General features: G+C 42.7%; 1 protein-coding gene across 1 annotated transcript in view; it reads right to left on the bottom strand.

Annotated features, from left to right (window-relative positions):
- Positions 1 to 13,469, bottom strand: part of ADGRB2 (adhesion G protein-coupled receptor B2) — a 158,363-nt gene that overhangs the window by 45,591 nt on the left and 99,303 nt on the right. Inside the window, 1 exon segment of the mRNA XM_063312278.1 lies at positions 1,910 to 2,036. Within this exon segment, the coding sequence (XP_063168348.1) occupies positions 1,910 to 2,036 (127 nt within the window).

Here is a 13,469-nt window from a genome sequence, read left to right as displayed (position 1 = left end):
TTTCAAAAGCCAAGCTACTCAAGTTCTCCTTCATATGGAATGAAATGGTGCGGGGTGGCATTATAGGCAATGTACAATGTCCCCACAATGCTGTTTCTCTGTTGTAGACTCTTGCAGTAACACAGGTTGCCAACACCCCATAATTTAAGGACCATTGTTGGTAGGGGCCAGATGGCTGCTACTGAACCCATCTTGTTTAGACTGGTTTTCCGAAATCCACTACTCACTTTCACCTGATGGACAAGATGCAACCCTCAAACCTTGCGTGCAAGTGACCAAAAGTGTAGGAACGCAACAGACATCTGAAATAGTTTACGGTGCATGAGAGAATGAAGGTTACTCAGAAGGTCCTTTGAGAAACTTTGATCGAACGTGGAAGACAACTGCAGGGCTGTTTTATCACTGGAAGGAAGAAGTGATGGGTGAAAACAACTGCAATGAGAAAGGACCAAGCTCAGGGCTTCCTTCCATCACAATCAATTTTTCTTCTGAGATCTTCTGGCCCAGCTCTAGAGGCCCCCTCAGGCATGAAAACAGAGATCTTGTTTTCTCTGCCTCTTCTGACAAAATGATCTTATTAGGATGCCTTTTCACACTTCCTCTGAGACGTTTTGTCTGAAACATGCTTGAGTCACACAATACACTGACCCCTAAATGCAGCTGAGCCAAACACAATAACTATGCCCTCTTAACATGTTCTGTCCAAAGAAATAAACTATATGAAGGATTGGTTCATTAAGCAAATGGCTGAGCATGAAGCATATGTGTGGATATGCCCATGTGCAGGAGAAAAAGGGGCCCAAGAGAAAAACTTGGAATGCCTTGGAATCTGACATTTACAGTATGAATTCAATACAATCTGACCCATTTAGCCTGTGGACTAACACACAGATCAAAACTTAGGTCTTGGCTACAAGAAAAATGAAAAGAAGAAACAGCACCACAGTGCATGCTTTGGATATTATCTTTAAAATGCAGTTTATGAGCATTAAATATGTATTAAAATATCTATTTAATGACAGTTATAGTACAGGTTTTTAAAATTGCAGATTAATATGGAAATGTGGTGGAATCAATTTATAAGCAAACCAAGAGAGGGTCACAAATTGGAACCAGAAGATTTATTTATCCATAGTAGAAACTACAACAATTATTGCATGCCGCATGCTACTAATAAATATCTAATATTTATATCACTACTCTGGAATGTGTAAGCACTCTGCATAATATTAACATAGCACAACTGTAACCATTGCCACAAACCATAAGGATGACCACAATTCTGCCCAAATCACAGATGGGAAACTGCCAAGTCTAGCTAGTTAATTCCCAGGAGAGTAAGACGAGGTTTGAACTAGCTGACCACCCACATTTAGATACTACTCTTGATTGCAAAGACGAGGGAAAGGGAAAGTTTCAGCATATGCAAGTGAAATAGAAGTGTGGATTCTTATGCATGAGTAATGCACCTGGACAATCCCAATGAAACCCTATTTTCTTGCAATTTCATACTGGACATAAATTAAACATAGCTTCTTCTGTACCTCTGAGAGTTTCAGCCCAAGGAAGCATTCTTTCTTCCTCTGTCATATGCCCAGAACTGAATGGGGAGCAGAGACACAAAAGGACATTCCAGTCTCCATCTGCCTAACTTGGTACCATCAGAGAAAATCCAACAAGCTCCTTGAAACTGGATGTCCTGAGCGATTTCCACTCAGTTTTCAGAACTTCCTACTGGTGTGCTGAGCGACAGGATTAGGACTGTCTTGTCTCCCCACGCTCTCTTCTCCTTTAGTGGAACCCCATATCTGACCCTTTGGCCCTTCCTGGGGAGTGGGCCGCCTCAAAGGACAGGACAGGGCCCACCCAACTTGCGTCCCCCATTCCCTTCCTCCTCAGCCACACTTACCAGGTCTTTGGGGAGCTGAGCAATCACAGCAAAGGTCGAGAGTTGTCTGCACTGGCACTTGGTGTGAGCTGAGAGGGTTTCCACCGTCTGGCAGCTTTCGGTGTCCCAGTTCCCAGTGCCAGTCTCTCTGATGGATGGCCCAGGGCGAAGCAGAAAGGGGGAGAAAAAGGGAGAATCTGAGCAATCAGTCATGCAGCACAGAGTCCATCTCTCTTCAGCTTGGAGCCTGCTTTTAACCCTTTGCAAGTGCCCTCCTAAAAATGTGTCATCTTCTGCCAGCTCCAACAGGCTGGTTGCAAACAGGTGGTAGGCCTTGGAGTTTAGATGAAGTTGCATCCTTAATCTCCTGACCCAGTGGATGGGGTGAAAAGTCTTCCCTTCCCCTTCCTTTCCCTCAGGCAGAGAGCTCAGTCAGCCCATTCCTCCTCCTGCTCCTGGCATTGCTGCAGATCATCTCCTTGAGTGAGGAAGATTGGAAAGGGAGGGAAGTTGTGTTGTATTCCAGTCAAGTTGGACTTAACTTGAAGGCTGATGATGCAGGGGGTTGGGAGAGATTGGACTGAAGAGTCTGGATTGAAAGATCATCATCCAGGGTGCTCAGTGCTATTAGCCTGGCAGTTTCTTTATCTCTGGGCTGTGAAGCTAAGCAGGGTTGGGTTTTGCTAAGGCTTGGATGGGAGACCACCAGTAGACCCCAGGGTTGAGGCTGGACTTGAAAGTGGAAAAACATCCAGTAAGAATGCAATGGCAACCCAACTTCCATATTGCGGCCATGGAAACTACTTGGACGTGACATCACCAAGAGCTGAGCTCAGCGCAAAGGAAACTTGACTTGAATGCTAGGGCCTGTTCAATATGGAGTCAGGCTTCCTGGTGGTATTAAGCCTGGCAAGTTCACCTGGTATAAAAAAAGTAGGCTAATGTGACTATTTTATTTTAAGATTCAGTCTGAAGGTGATCTGATTAACTTGACTTGACTGGATGCATTCATTGAAAGGTCATCTATACATGCACAAATGCCCTTTTTCTGAATCAGTTTGAAAATCCACATTGAATAGAATCGTTTTCCAAACTGAACTGAAAATTTGAATTGAATCAAGGCAACTTTACACATTCCTACACCAATCTACTTTCATGGAATGCGAAAAGACCGATAGAGCCCTAAATTAGCCCAGAACTAATCAAGACATATTAAGACTCCAACCCAGATTTTCCTTTTTTATGCCCTACAGTCTCTATTCATCTCTTCAATGAGATAATTATGAAAATCATCATTTTTTTGAATGCAAAGGTGCATTCCCATGAATAGTAGATAACACCAACCATATCAGTTTTACTGTTTCTCCATTTATTTTAGCCCAGATGCTCTCCATATACACACATGCATATATGCGTATATACATTCCTGTGAATTCTTACCTCTAATTTTCAGTGGGATGTAGATTTTAGTAAGTCTTGACTGAAAAATGCAGAGATATGTGCATAAGAACCACTCATGAGCTTAAGGGACTGAGCGCATGTTCATGTGGATATGCATATAATCCTATTTTTAACATTTCTGTGGGTTCTGCTGTATTAACCATATGTATTCTCTGACCCAAACTGGTGTATGCAGAATGAACTGGGACAGGGCCATAGTGCATTACGTTGGCTTAAAGAAATAGAGGGGTGAAACTAGTATGTGTAAAGGCCTCCTAATCAATCTCAGCTTGAAATGTACATTGCGCCACTCCTAAAAGCTCAGGGTGGAAACTGTGGTGGAAATGGAGGCAACGTAAGGCACAAAGAAGCAAATAGAAAATACTAGCAAGCTGAGATGTTTACTCCTGAAATTTTTAATTGCACATTAGGAGTAGAATAAATACACGGACAAAATACTTCAAAAGAATGAGGATCGAGAACATTGTCTTATCACCAAATGGTGAACGTCAGTTGAGAAAAGAGAAAGAGGAAATAAGGAAGTGATAGAAGATAGAAGGGAGTATTCTAGAGAGGGAATGACTGATTGGCAGGAACACAGGGCAGAGGATGTGACCGGTATAGGTTGAGGAGAAAGCGCAATATTTTATTTGGGTATTTGTCTACTCCAAGTCGGGAGTTTGTAGTCTCCTTTTTGATGCTGTCATGAAGTTCCATTCCAGAATTAACTCTGAACACATCTGCAGATACACTGAAGTGCTCATAGGGAGTGTGCATGGGCATGGCTGAAGTCATGGTATCTGCGCCATGAATACACCTTCTCTTTTTCCTCCTCCATTCATCTTATATTAACCCAATTGTCCAGGATTTATCAGATCATACAGTATAAAAGGTTTGGCCAGACCACCAGCTAGCTCCTTTAGCATTTTTTTTTTTTTTTTGGTGCCTTCAGGTTAGTTTTTGACTCCTGGTGACTGCCTGGACTAGACCCTGCAGTTTTCTTGGCAAGGTTTTTCAGAAGTGACTTGCCATTGCCTTCTTCCTAGGGCTGAGACAGAGTGGCCTGCCCAAGGTCACCCAGCTGGCTTTGTGCCTGAGGTGGTACTAGACCTCATGGTCTCCTGGCTTCTGGTCTAGCACCATCATCACCCACCAAACTGTCTCTCATTGCCTTCAGAACAATCTTGATGCCGGGTGACTCCCTGGATATGTCCCTGCAGTTTTCTTGGCAAGGTTTTGGAAGTGGTTGGCCATTGTCTCCTTCCTAGGGCTGAGAGAGAGGGACTGGCCCAAGGTCACCCAGCTGGCTTTGAGCCTAAGGCGGGACTAGAACTCAGGGTCTCCTGGTTTCTAGCCTGATGCCTTAACCACTATGCCAAACTGGCTCTCAGCAGCCTAGGATACAATTTATCTGGTTCTGGAGATTTAAGCACATTCCTAGTAAAGAGATATTTCCATGACCATGTTTCTATTCATCTCAACCTGTCCTGTTCAGACTATGAGGCAGCCAGACAGAAGTATTATCAAACTCTTTATTTAAAACAACTATTTACAATAGTAAAAGTCTATGAATAAATAGGCAAGCAATCTCAATCAAGACCACCCAGGCAAGAGCAGATGAACAGACAAGGCTGCAGGGTCAGACTTAGGCAGAACAGCAAGGCAGAATTCAGCTAACTTTCTGATTGAAGCTGTCAGACTTGTTGATGCTTGATTGCGTGGCAAGGCAGAAGCTGAAGGTGAGGTCGCATAGACTGGCACGTGGACAGGATCAATCTGGAATGTGGAGGCTAGGCAAGACTGGACTGGAACCCTTAGACAAGGCTTGGCTGTGGAGGCTAGACTGTCCAGTCCAGTCCAGGCAATGCTGATCTCTTGAAACAAGGTTGGACTTGACTGGATGGTCTAGGCAAGGCTGAGAGCTGGAAGCAAGACTGGACTGGACTGGACTGGAGAGTTCAAGGAAGGCTGAGAGCTGGAAACAAGGCTGGGCTGACTGCAGAGTCTAAACAAGGCTGAAGATTGGAAACAAGGCTAGAAGCACACCTGGATTGTGCTGAAGTGCAGCAACAAGGTCCGGAGCTGAACGCGAGGCTGTGCTCAGCAGGGCCGGCAAGGAGAGACTCAGCTGGAGCAGCTTGTGCAGAAGGCGGTTCCATGGTGGTAGAAGACACTGACGCTGGTTCCACGCTGGCTACAGGCGAGGCTTCTGACTCAGGTGAGGACTCCTCTGCAAGCGCTGTGAGCCCGAAGGATCGGTTGTCTCCGGCAGCTTGCTCTTCGCGCATCTGCCTTTTAAGGCGATCCTTTCCGTGCCTTTTCTGTCCTGCAGCCAATTGGGCTGCCTTCTGATTCGTGTGCTTCTCTGCTCTCCTGTCTCAAGTGCTGATTGGAGAGTTCAAATCCCCCTCCCGAGTTTGACCAATCCGCATCTGCAAATTCTCCCGCTCTGTTGAGTCACTTCTGACATCCTTCCCGATGAGTTTCGTTTTCCCCTTCTGACTCCGGATAAGTTTCGTTTTCAGAGTCAGAAGTGGACTGAAACCTCACACAACCTTCAATTATGCCCCTTCATCTTTCCCTTCTCAAGTTCCTGATGGACACATGGATTTTTCCCCCCTTTGTTTGTGAACCGAAATGGGAGCTGAGTAGCTCTGTTTTTCTTTTCTCACTTTTACATTTTGCCATTGACACTGAGCATCTATTTTTTTCTTTTCCTTTTATTCCAAATGTATCTAAAGGAGCCCTTCCTGTTATTTTTAGCTTTCTTTGTTAACCTCAGCTCACCCTGAGTTTTCACTTTTCTGATGCCAGCTGTACAGCTCTGGGCTACTAATTGCACTTTTTCTTTGTGTCCTGACCTTCTTTCAATTTTCTCCATGTGCTTTTTAATACACACACACACACATATATATACACACATACACACATACACTTTTACTAATTATTTTGTGTAGCCATACTGGCTTCTGCTGTCATTCACTTTTTCTCCCTCATTGGGCTTGTTACAATTGTGGCTTTAGTTCTGCTGTCTTTGGGAAATCCCACCTATCTCAAGCTCCTTTTCCATCAGCCTCTCCTGCTATTAGGTCCAACTTATCATTGCTCTGAGATGCTTGAAATCCACTAATTCAGAAGCCCAAGATATGTGTTTGAGATCATGCAATGGTACTTTCCCTTAACATGGAAACTTCAGCATGAAAGGTCACTCTTCTTCCTCTAAGTCTTCCCCAGTGATTAGTATCAGATCTAGGACAGCTGATCCTCTTGCATTTTCCTCCACCCCCAGAAAGAGAAAATTGTCAGAAAGACAAGACAGGACCGTGCATGGCAGAATTTGTCTCCCAACAGATGTCCGGGTAATTGATGTCTCCCATTACAATGGTTTTGTGCCTTTTTGAAAGATCTGCAATTTGCTTCTGGAAGACATTGTCTATGTCTTCTCCTTGGCTGGGCAGCTAATAGTAGATAACAGTGACCGTATCAGTTTTATTGTCCCTCCATTTATTTTAACCCAGATGCTCCCTTTATACACACATGCATATATACATATATACTTACATGCACACACACAATACACTGTAAGAAATTCTCCTTTTTCTGTCCTTTTCAACAAATTGCACTCTTTAATTGTTGTAATTATGGGAGTCATCCCACCAAGTCTCTGTTAAAGCTACTGTTATATTACCCTTCCTTACTAAGAATTGAAACTCATCTTGTTTATTTCTCATACTCTAAGCACTGAGTATGTACAGTCAAGGCCACTGATCGATTGAATTTTATTTATGGGCTGAGACCAAATAACAATGACAATGCAAATTTACAAGTGCCAAACTAAGAACAAGCAAAAAGGAAAAGGAAAAGATAGAAAAATAAAATAAAATAAAATTCAATATATAACACAGTGTTGAAACTTCATGATCTGTAGATAGCTGGTCAAGAAATATGACTAAGTTCAGAATTTTTTTTTTAATAGCCTAGCCTTCTATATGGCTTGTCTGTGTGTGTGTGTGTGTGTACTCAGTCACTCTTGACTTCTGGCGACTGCCTGGACAAGTCGCTGCAGTTTTCCTGGCAAGATTTTTGGAAGTGGTTTGCCCTTGCCTCCTTCCTAGGGCTGAGAGTGACTGACCCAAGGTCACCCAGCTGACTTCATGCCTAAGGTGGGATTAGAACTCATGGTCTCCTGGTTTCTAGCCTGGTGCCTTAACCACCACACCCAACTGGCTCTCATATATGGCATAGGAAGGATAAATATAACAATAGCAGGTATATTATAACAAAAGTTCTAAGTCTCTTATTGAAAACAACAATTGTGCAAAAGTTGGCTACCTTCTTGGATGCTTTAGGGACATGTCAGCCATGGGAAATTGAGTTTCCTCCTTGTAAGACCAGCCATAATAGTTTAATAGTGAAAGAGCTATCAGAGCTGCAGACAGCCCTGTACTGAGAGGACAGGACAGTAAAACATAGCTAACCGACTCGGTCTGCCCTATATCTGCCCTCTATTAGCCTTGAAAGGAAGAAGTTACATCCTGTCAGGGAGACGATTCTTCCATGTGTGGCAACTTGGTGGTTCCCTTGAAGAAATGATCTCTCAGCAGAGATTCCTCCATAATCTGGTGGTATACTACTGTGGTCCCTATGAAAGACAATGTCAAAGATGTACTGTTTCAATTCTGTGTTAGCTCCCTCAGGCCCTAGAGAGATTACTTAACATGCTGAGAAGCCATGCTGCCTGAGGTCCAGGTCCAGGTCCTTTTGCCAGGTGGAATAAAAATTAACCAGGCGGGCCAAAGAAACTAAAGATCCCTCTCTGAAAATTAATTGAACTCAGAATCTGGGGTGAAAGACCCCACCTGGGACAAATCCAAATTCCAGATGTAATAAGGCAGTGTTTCTCAACCTCAGCAACTTGAAGATGTGTGGACTTCAACTCCTAGAATTCCCCAGACAGCTGGCTGGGTAACTCTGGGAGTTGAAGTCCACACATCTTCACGTTGCTGAGGTTGAGAAACACTGAAATAAGGAGCTAGAGATGTTCTGAGGTATTTGGAGAATAAATCTTAGGAATTTGCATTGGGCTGTTTCTATAGGTCTTGGAAGCTGATCACTTTGGGCTGTACAGATGTTAGAGTTCTGGGAGCTGAAGTCCACACATCAGTTGGCATGTAATTGCCACGTTCGCTGCTTACAGAATGTAAAATGGCATTTAGAGTCTCCTGGCCATTCACTTTGGCTCCACTGAACAAGAATACCAGAAAAGCCTTTATTCCTTCTCGTTTCCTTCTTAGGCACTCAGGTTATCCATGTAAAGTCTTGACTTAGAGAGACTATTTGTTAGGAGTTCCCCTTAAACTATCAGGGACGCGGTGGTGCTGCGGGTTAAATTGCTGAGCTTGCCGATCAGAAGGTCGGCGGTTCGAAACTGCATGGCGGGGTGAGCTCCCGTTGCTAGTCCCAGCTCCTGCCAACCTGGCAGTTCGAAAACATGCCAATGTGAGTAGATTAATAGGTACCACTTCAGCGGGCAGGTAACGGCGTTCCGTTTAGTCATGCTGGCCACATGACCACGGAGGAAGTGTCTACAGACAAACGCCGGCTCTTCGGCTTTGAAACAGAGATGAGCACTGCCCCCTAGAGTCGGACACGACTGGACTTAATGTCAAGGGAAACCTTTACCTTTACCTTACCCCTTAAACTCCCTGCCAAGCCCTTGTTACAGTCCCTCTCCCTGTTCACTCATTTACTGCGCAAAAGGGAAACATTTTCTATCTTAGTTGGCAACCCCCCATTTCTCTGTCTCACCAAACTCCTGTGCTGTTTAAGCAGCACAGCATCCTCGCTAAAAGGCATGCAGGAAGGAGAGCTTTCTGATAGGAGTTGTGGAGAGACTTCAAAAATATTACAGTTTTTCCAGAACGTTTTACAAGCGGTGAGTCCAAAAATCCCTCCGTTTGGTCTCTCACTTCAAAATGGCTAAGAGGAGCTGCGATATGGCCATAAAGGGACAGAGTAGGAACTGAAAGTAGAAGGAGGTGCAATCTTCAGACTTCACCCATCACTGAACCCAAAGCATGAGCCAAGAATAATCTTGAAGGACCATAAGATGAGTGCTCGGATGAGAGAAGGCTGATATGAAATGTATTCTCTATTTTTTTTTATTAACGTTTAATTGCTTTTTTGGATAATAACAGAAAAATGCAAAAATACACAAAGATGCATATGTTATCAAAAAACCATAACAAGTGCTTAAGAAAGTAAGAAACGTGTAACAGAAAAAGTAAAATTGAAATATGAAATATACTATATCATTACAGCAATACACAGTTACAATTCTGTATTGTTATCTAATTCAAATATGATGCAAATATTTATTTCTAATACAATTAAATAGCCATCATGTTTTCCCTAAACTACTGTATTTTGTATAAATTAGTCCCATATTTCATTATATTTATCCATACGAAGTCTATGTCTGTAGGCAATCCGCTCATAGGTGGCAACTGCAACCTTGTCTTCAATCCATAAATGGGGCCATGCATTTATATTTCCAATGATGCAATATCAATCTTTTAGCCAAGACATGTATTCTCTATATAATATTTATGCATTATTTAGTAAACACATTTCTATCCCATCACAAAAAGATTCTCAGCAGCTTACACAGCATATTAAAAGACCAGTTCAAACAAACATGATAATATTTGTAAAAAAATGTGCAATCTTAATGAATCACAACAAAAATCACAGCCCAAACCACAAAAATGAAGAGAAGAAAAATGAAAATAAAGATGGGATTATAAAATTAGGAGAAGGCTCTCCTAAAGAATTCCATCTTCAACAATTTCCGAAACATCAACAAGGACGGGGCTACCTTGATCTCCATAAGAAGGCGTCCTTGCCACAGAAAAGCAGTATTTTCTCACTTCAGCCCCCCCGAAAGGCCTGAAAATGTGGGATTTGCAGCAGTTTCTCACTTACTGTTTTAATTGGTTGGGCCAGTAGTGGTTGGAGAAAGTGGTCCTGCAGGTATCTTCCCGTGAGATGGGCAGCTATATAAATTTGACTTATTTATTTATTTATCTATCTATTTATATTTCAAATTTAGTCACCACCCATCTCACTCAAGGAATGACTCTGGGCAGTTGACAATAAAAATGCTAGTTAAAATACAATAAAACAATATTGTCTACAATAGCAATAAATAAAACACTAGAGACTTTCTCCTCGTCTCGGCATGGTCTTTGTTTAGTCAGGACATCAGTCCTACCAAACTGAAGGAGCGTGGGAAAACCCAGACAGATAAACCCCAAAAGTCAAGGCGGGTCTGTTCTGGGTTTCTTTGAATGGCTGCTCAAAGTCTCTAAACTACGCATGCGTTTTCCCCCCTGGATAGGGCCCCCCTCCTGCTCAGCATCCGTACTCATGACAAACATTCTTAAATAAATAATCTATTCCAATATTAAATAAATAAAATAATAAAAACAAAATAAAAATAAAATCTGAGTGCCAACCATAAAGGGCTTTATAGGTTAAACCTATAAGTTAAACCTATAACCTATAATTTAAGCATCTTAAAATGTGCCTGGAAACTGATCAGCAACCGCCCAGAGGCCTCCGATGGGAGGAGATGGGCGGGGATAAATTAGATAGATAAACAAATAAACAAACAAACAGACAGACAGACAAACTAATGTGGGATCTACAAAACCAATGTTATATGCTCCCATTTTCTGAGAGCCCCAAAGTATGCAGACCACTGCATTTTGGACCAACTGTAGTTTCCAGGCAGTAGTACCTTTACTGTATACATACATATCTTCATTGTTTATTTGGTTCTCCACATGCATCCTTCTATTATATTCTCTCTGGATCCTACAATGCTCAATCTATGCCCTTCCTTCTTTTACTAGCTAACCAGAAAAGGGGAGGTAAGGGAAGAACAAGATGTGAGCTGAAGAATACAGACTTAATCATCAACTGGCACCATTTAGAGCTGGTAAACAGAAACAGACTAAAGGAAGCAACTATCTATCATGACTGCATGCTAAATAATAATAAACAGATTTTTATCTCCTTAAGGAAAGGAACTGAAAATTTTAAATAGGAGAAGAAAGGGTACAAGGGAGGAACTAACTGTGAAAACTAACGCTTGTTTTGAGAATCAGCACAGATACCTTGACCAATAGAGTAAAAAAGATGAACACATAATTCTTGAAAGGTTGAGATTTTCCCCCAATGAACTCTTTGGCATTTCTCACGTTCCTTTCATTCACTAGGCCAGTGGTGGAGAAGAATGCTGTCTTTTTATCTATTTCATTTCTTTCTCATCATTTTTTCTTCCTTTTGGACGTATATTGTGCACATGTGAACGGGTGTGTGCTTGCAGAAAACGTTCTAATAAAGTAGTTAGAAAATTATTCATCACATTCTCGGTTTGTTGGGCAGGACCTCTGCTGTCTATGCTTAGACATTGCATAAAAAAGCACCTAAAAGAAGTAAGACAAATGTCCTAAATAAACAAATGTGTCCATAAATAAGTGAGGGGAATCTTAAAAAGCCATGACCCCTTGTATAATGACCAATCTGGTAACTCCACGACACAGTGAGAAGAAGGCAGGAGAAGCCTTGCAGGATTGTCTCAAACTGTGGGATACAACGGTCCGTCTCTTCATCCCAGAAGTTTTAACTTGCTCTGAAACACCGTTCTTTGGGAAGTTATTAGGATTCTGAGTCAGAGAAGTTAAGCAAGGCTGGATGAAGTTCCCTGAAATAAACATTTGCCAGCTGTCCATTATCTATTCTCTGCAAGGTGTGTCAGACAGTTATGCTGTGTTTTTGGATGCGCTGTAGTTCATGTAAGTAGATCGGGGTGCAGAACTCATGAGATCCGATAGTGCACCTTGCAACATGTCTCAGAATCCTCTGCAGGGCATAGAGTTTCCATGGCAATTTCAGGGATCCTCCAGCAATCTAGTCACTCACTACCTTTATGGCAGAAAAGTTTTAGTCTTCAGAGAAAAGCAGGGGGCTGCCACTATTACAACTGAGAGGGCTTCACATGCTGCCCAGAAGCTCTGATGCCCATGTTCAGAAGGTTTGCAACCACATTAAGGTTGGACAATAGGGCAAGACTCATGGGACTAGAGAAGAGTTGGAGAAAAGATTAAATGAGGCACAAGGTGGCAGACTTAGATGTAATGGTCTGTGGGAATATCCCTGAGAGACAGGAGGAGGATGAGCTGCAGACAGGGCAACAGTTAGATGAGAGACATCTCAGCCCACAGAAGGAATGGGGATGGAGAAAGCATCTCAGAAGGGACCCTCCCTAGTTCCCTGGAAAGTAAAGGCTAGTGGGGAGAGATGTGCTTTCAGACTTGCAAGATTCTGTTGCTGTAACCTTACAGTAAAATGAGAGCCAGTTGGGTGCATTGGTTAAGGCACCAGGCCAGAAACCAGGAGACTGTGAGTTCTAGTCCCGCTTTAGGCACAAAGCCAGCTGGATGGCCTTGGGCCAGTCCCTCTCTCAGACCCAGGAAGGAGGCAATAGCAAAGCATTTCTGAAAATCCATGCCAAGAAAACTGCAGGGACTAGTTGCCAGGAGTCAAAACTGACTCGAAGCCCCCCCTCCAAAAGACCCCCAAACCTTACAATAAAGGTAATATGAGTACTCATAGTTTTGGTTTCTTGTTTGGACTACCTCAAAAGGCTGGCGTCACAAGACCATGCTCTTTAGTCCAGCCCTAATGGATCAGTCCTCCAAGTATTCAACCCCATTTCTCTGTGGTTCAAAGACAGGCAAGGGTCTGCTCTACTGGATATGAGCTATGGAAATTAATAATTCTGTAACAGCTCCACATGATTGTCCAAGTTGAGTGTCCACATACTGGTCATGAACTAACTTTATAAAGTGTGGAAATCTCTCTTCCTATTCAAGTACTTTGATGTGAAGAGAGGCCACACTTCAAAGAAAGTGGGTAATGTGACTCACTCTACATTACAAGTAACACAGGCTGAGATCAAAGAGCTTTTAAAAGGCTACCTGCTGCAAGAACAAGGCTATAATTTCTGGAAGAATATTTCAGGGTCAGAAGAATGTCTACCTGATGTCTTTGAAACTCACAAACACAACAACAG

Source organism: Candoia aspera, chromosome 10, assembly GCF_035149785.1.
Source record: "Candoia aspera isolate rCanAsp1 chromosome 10, rCanAsp1.hap2, whole genome shotgun sequence".
Classification (NCBI taxonomy): domain Eukaryota; kingdom Metazoa; phylum Chordata; class Lepidosauria; order Squamata; family Boidae; genus Candoia; species Candoia aspera.
This window is presented reverse-complemented; position numbering and strand designations above follow the sequence as displayed.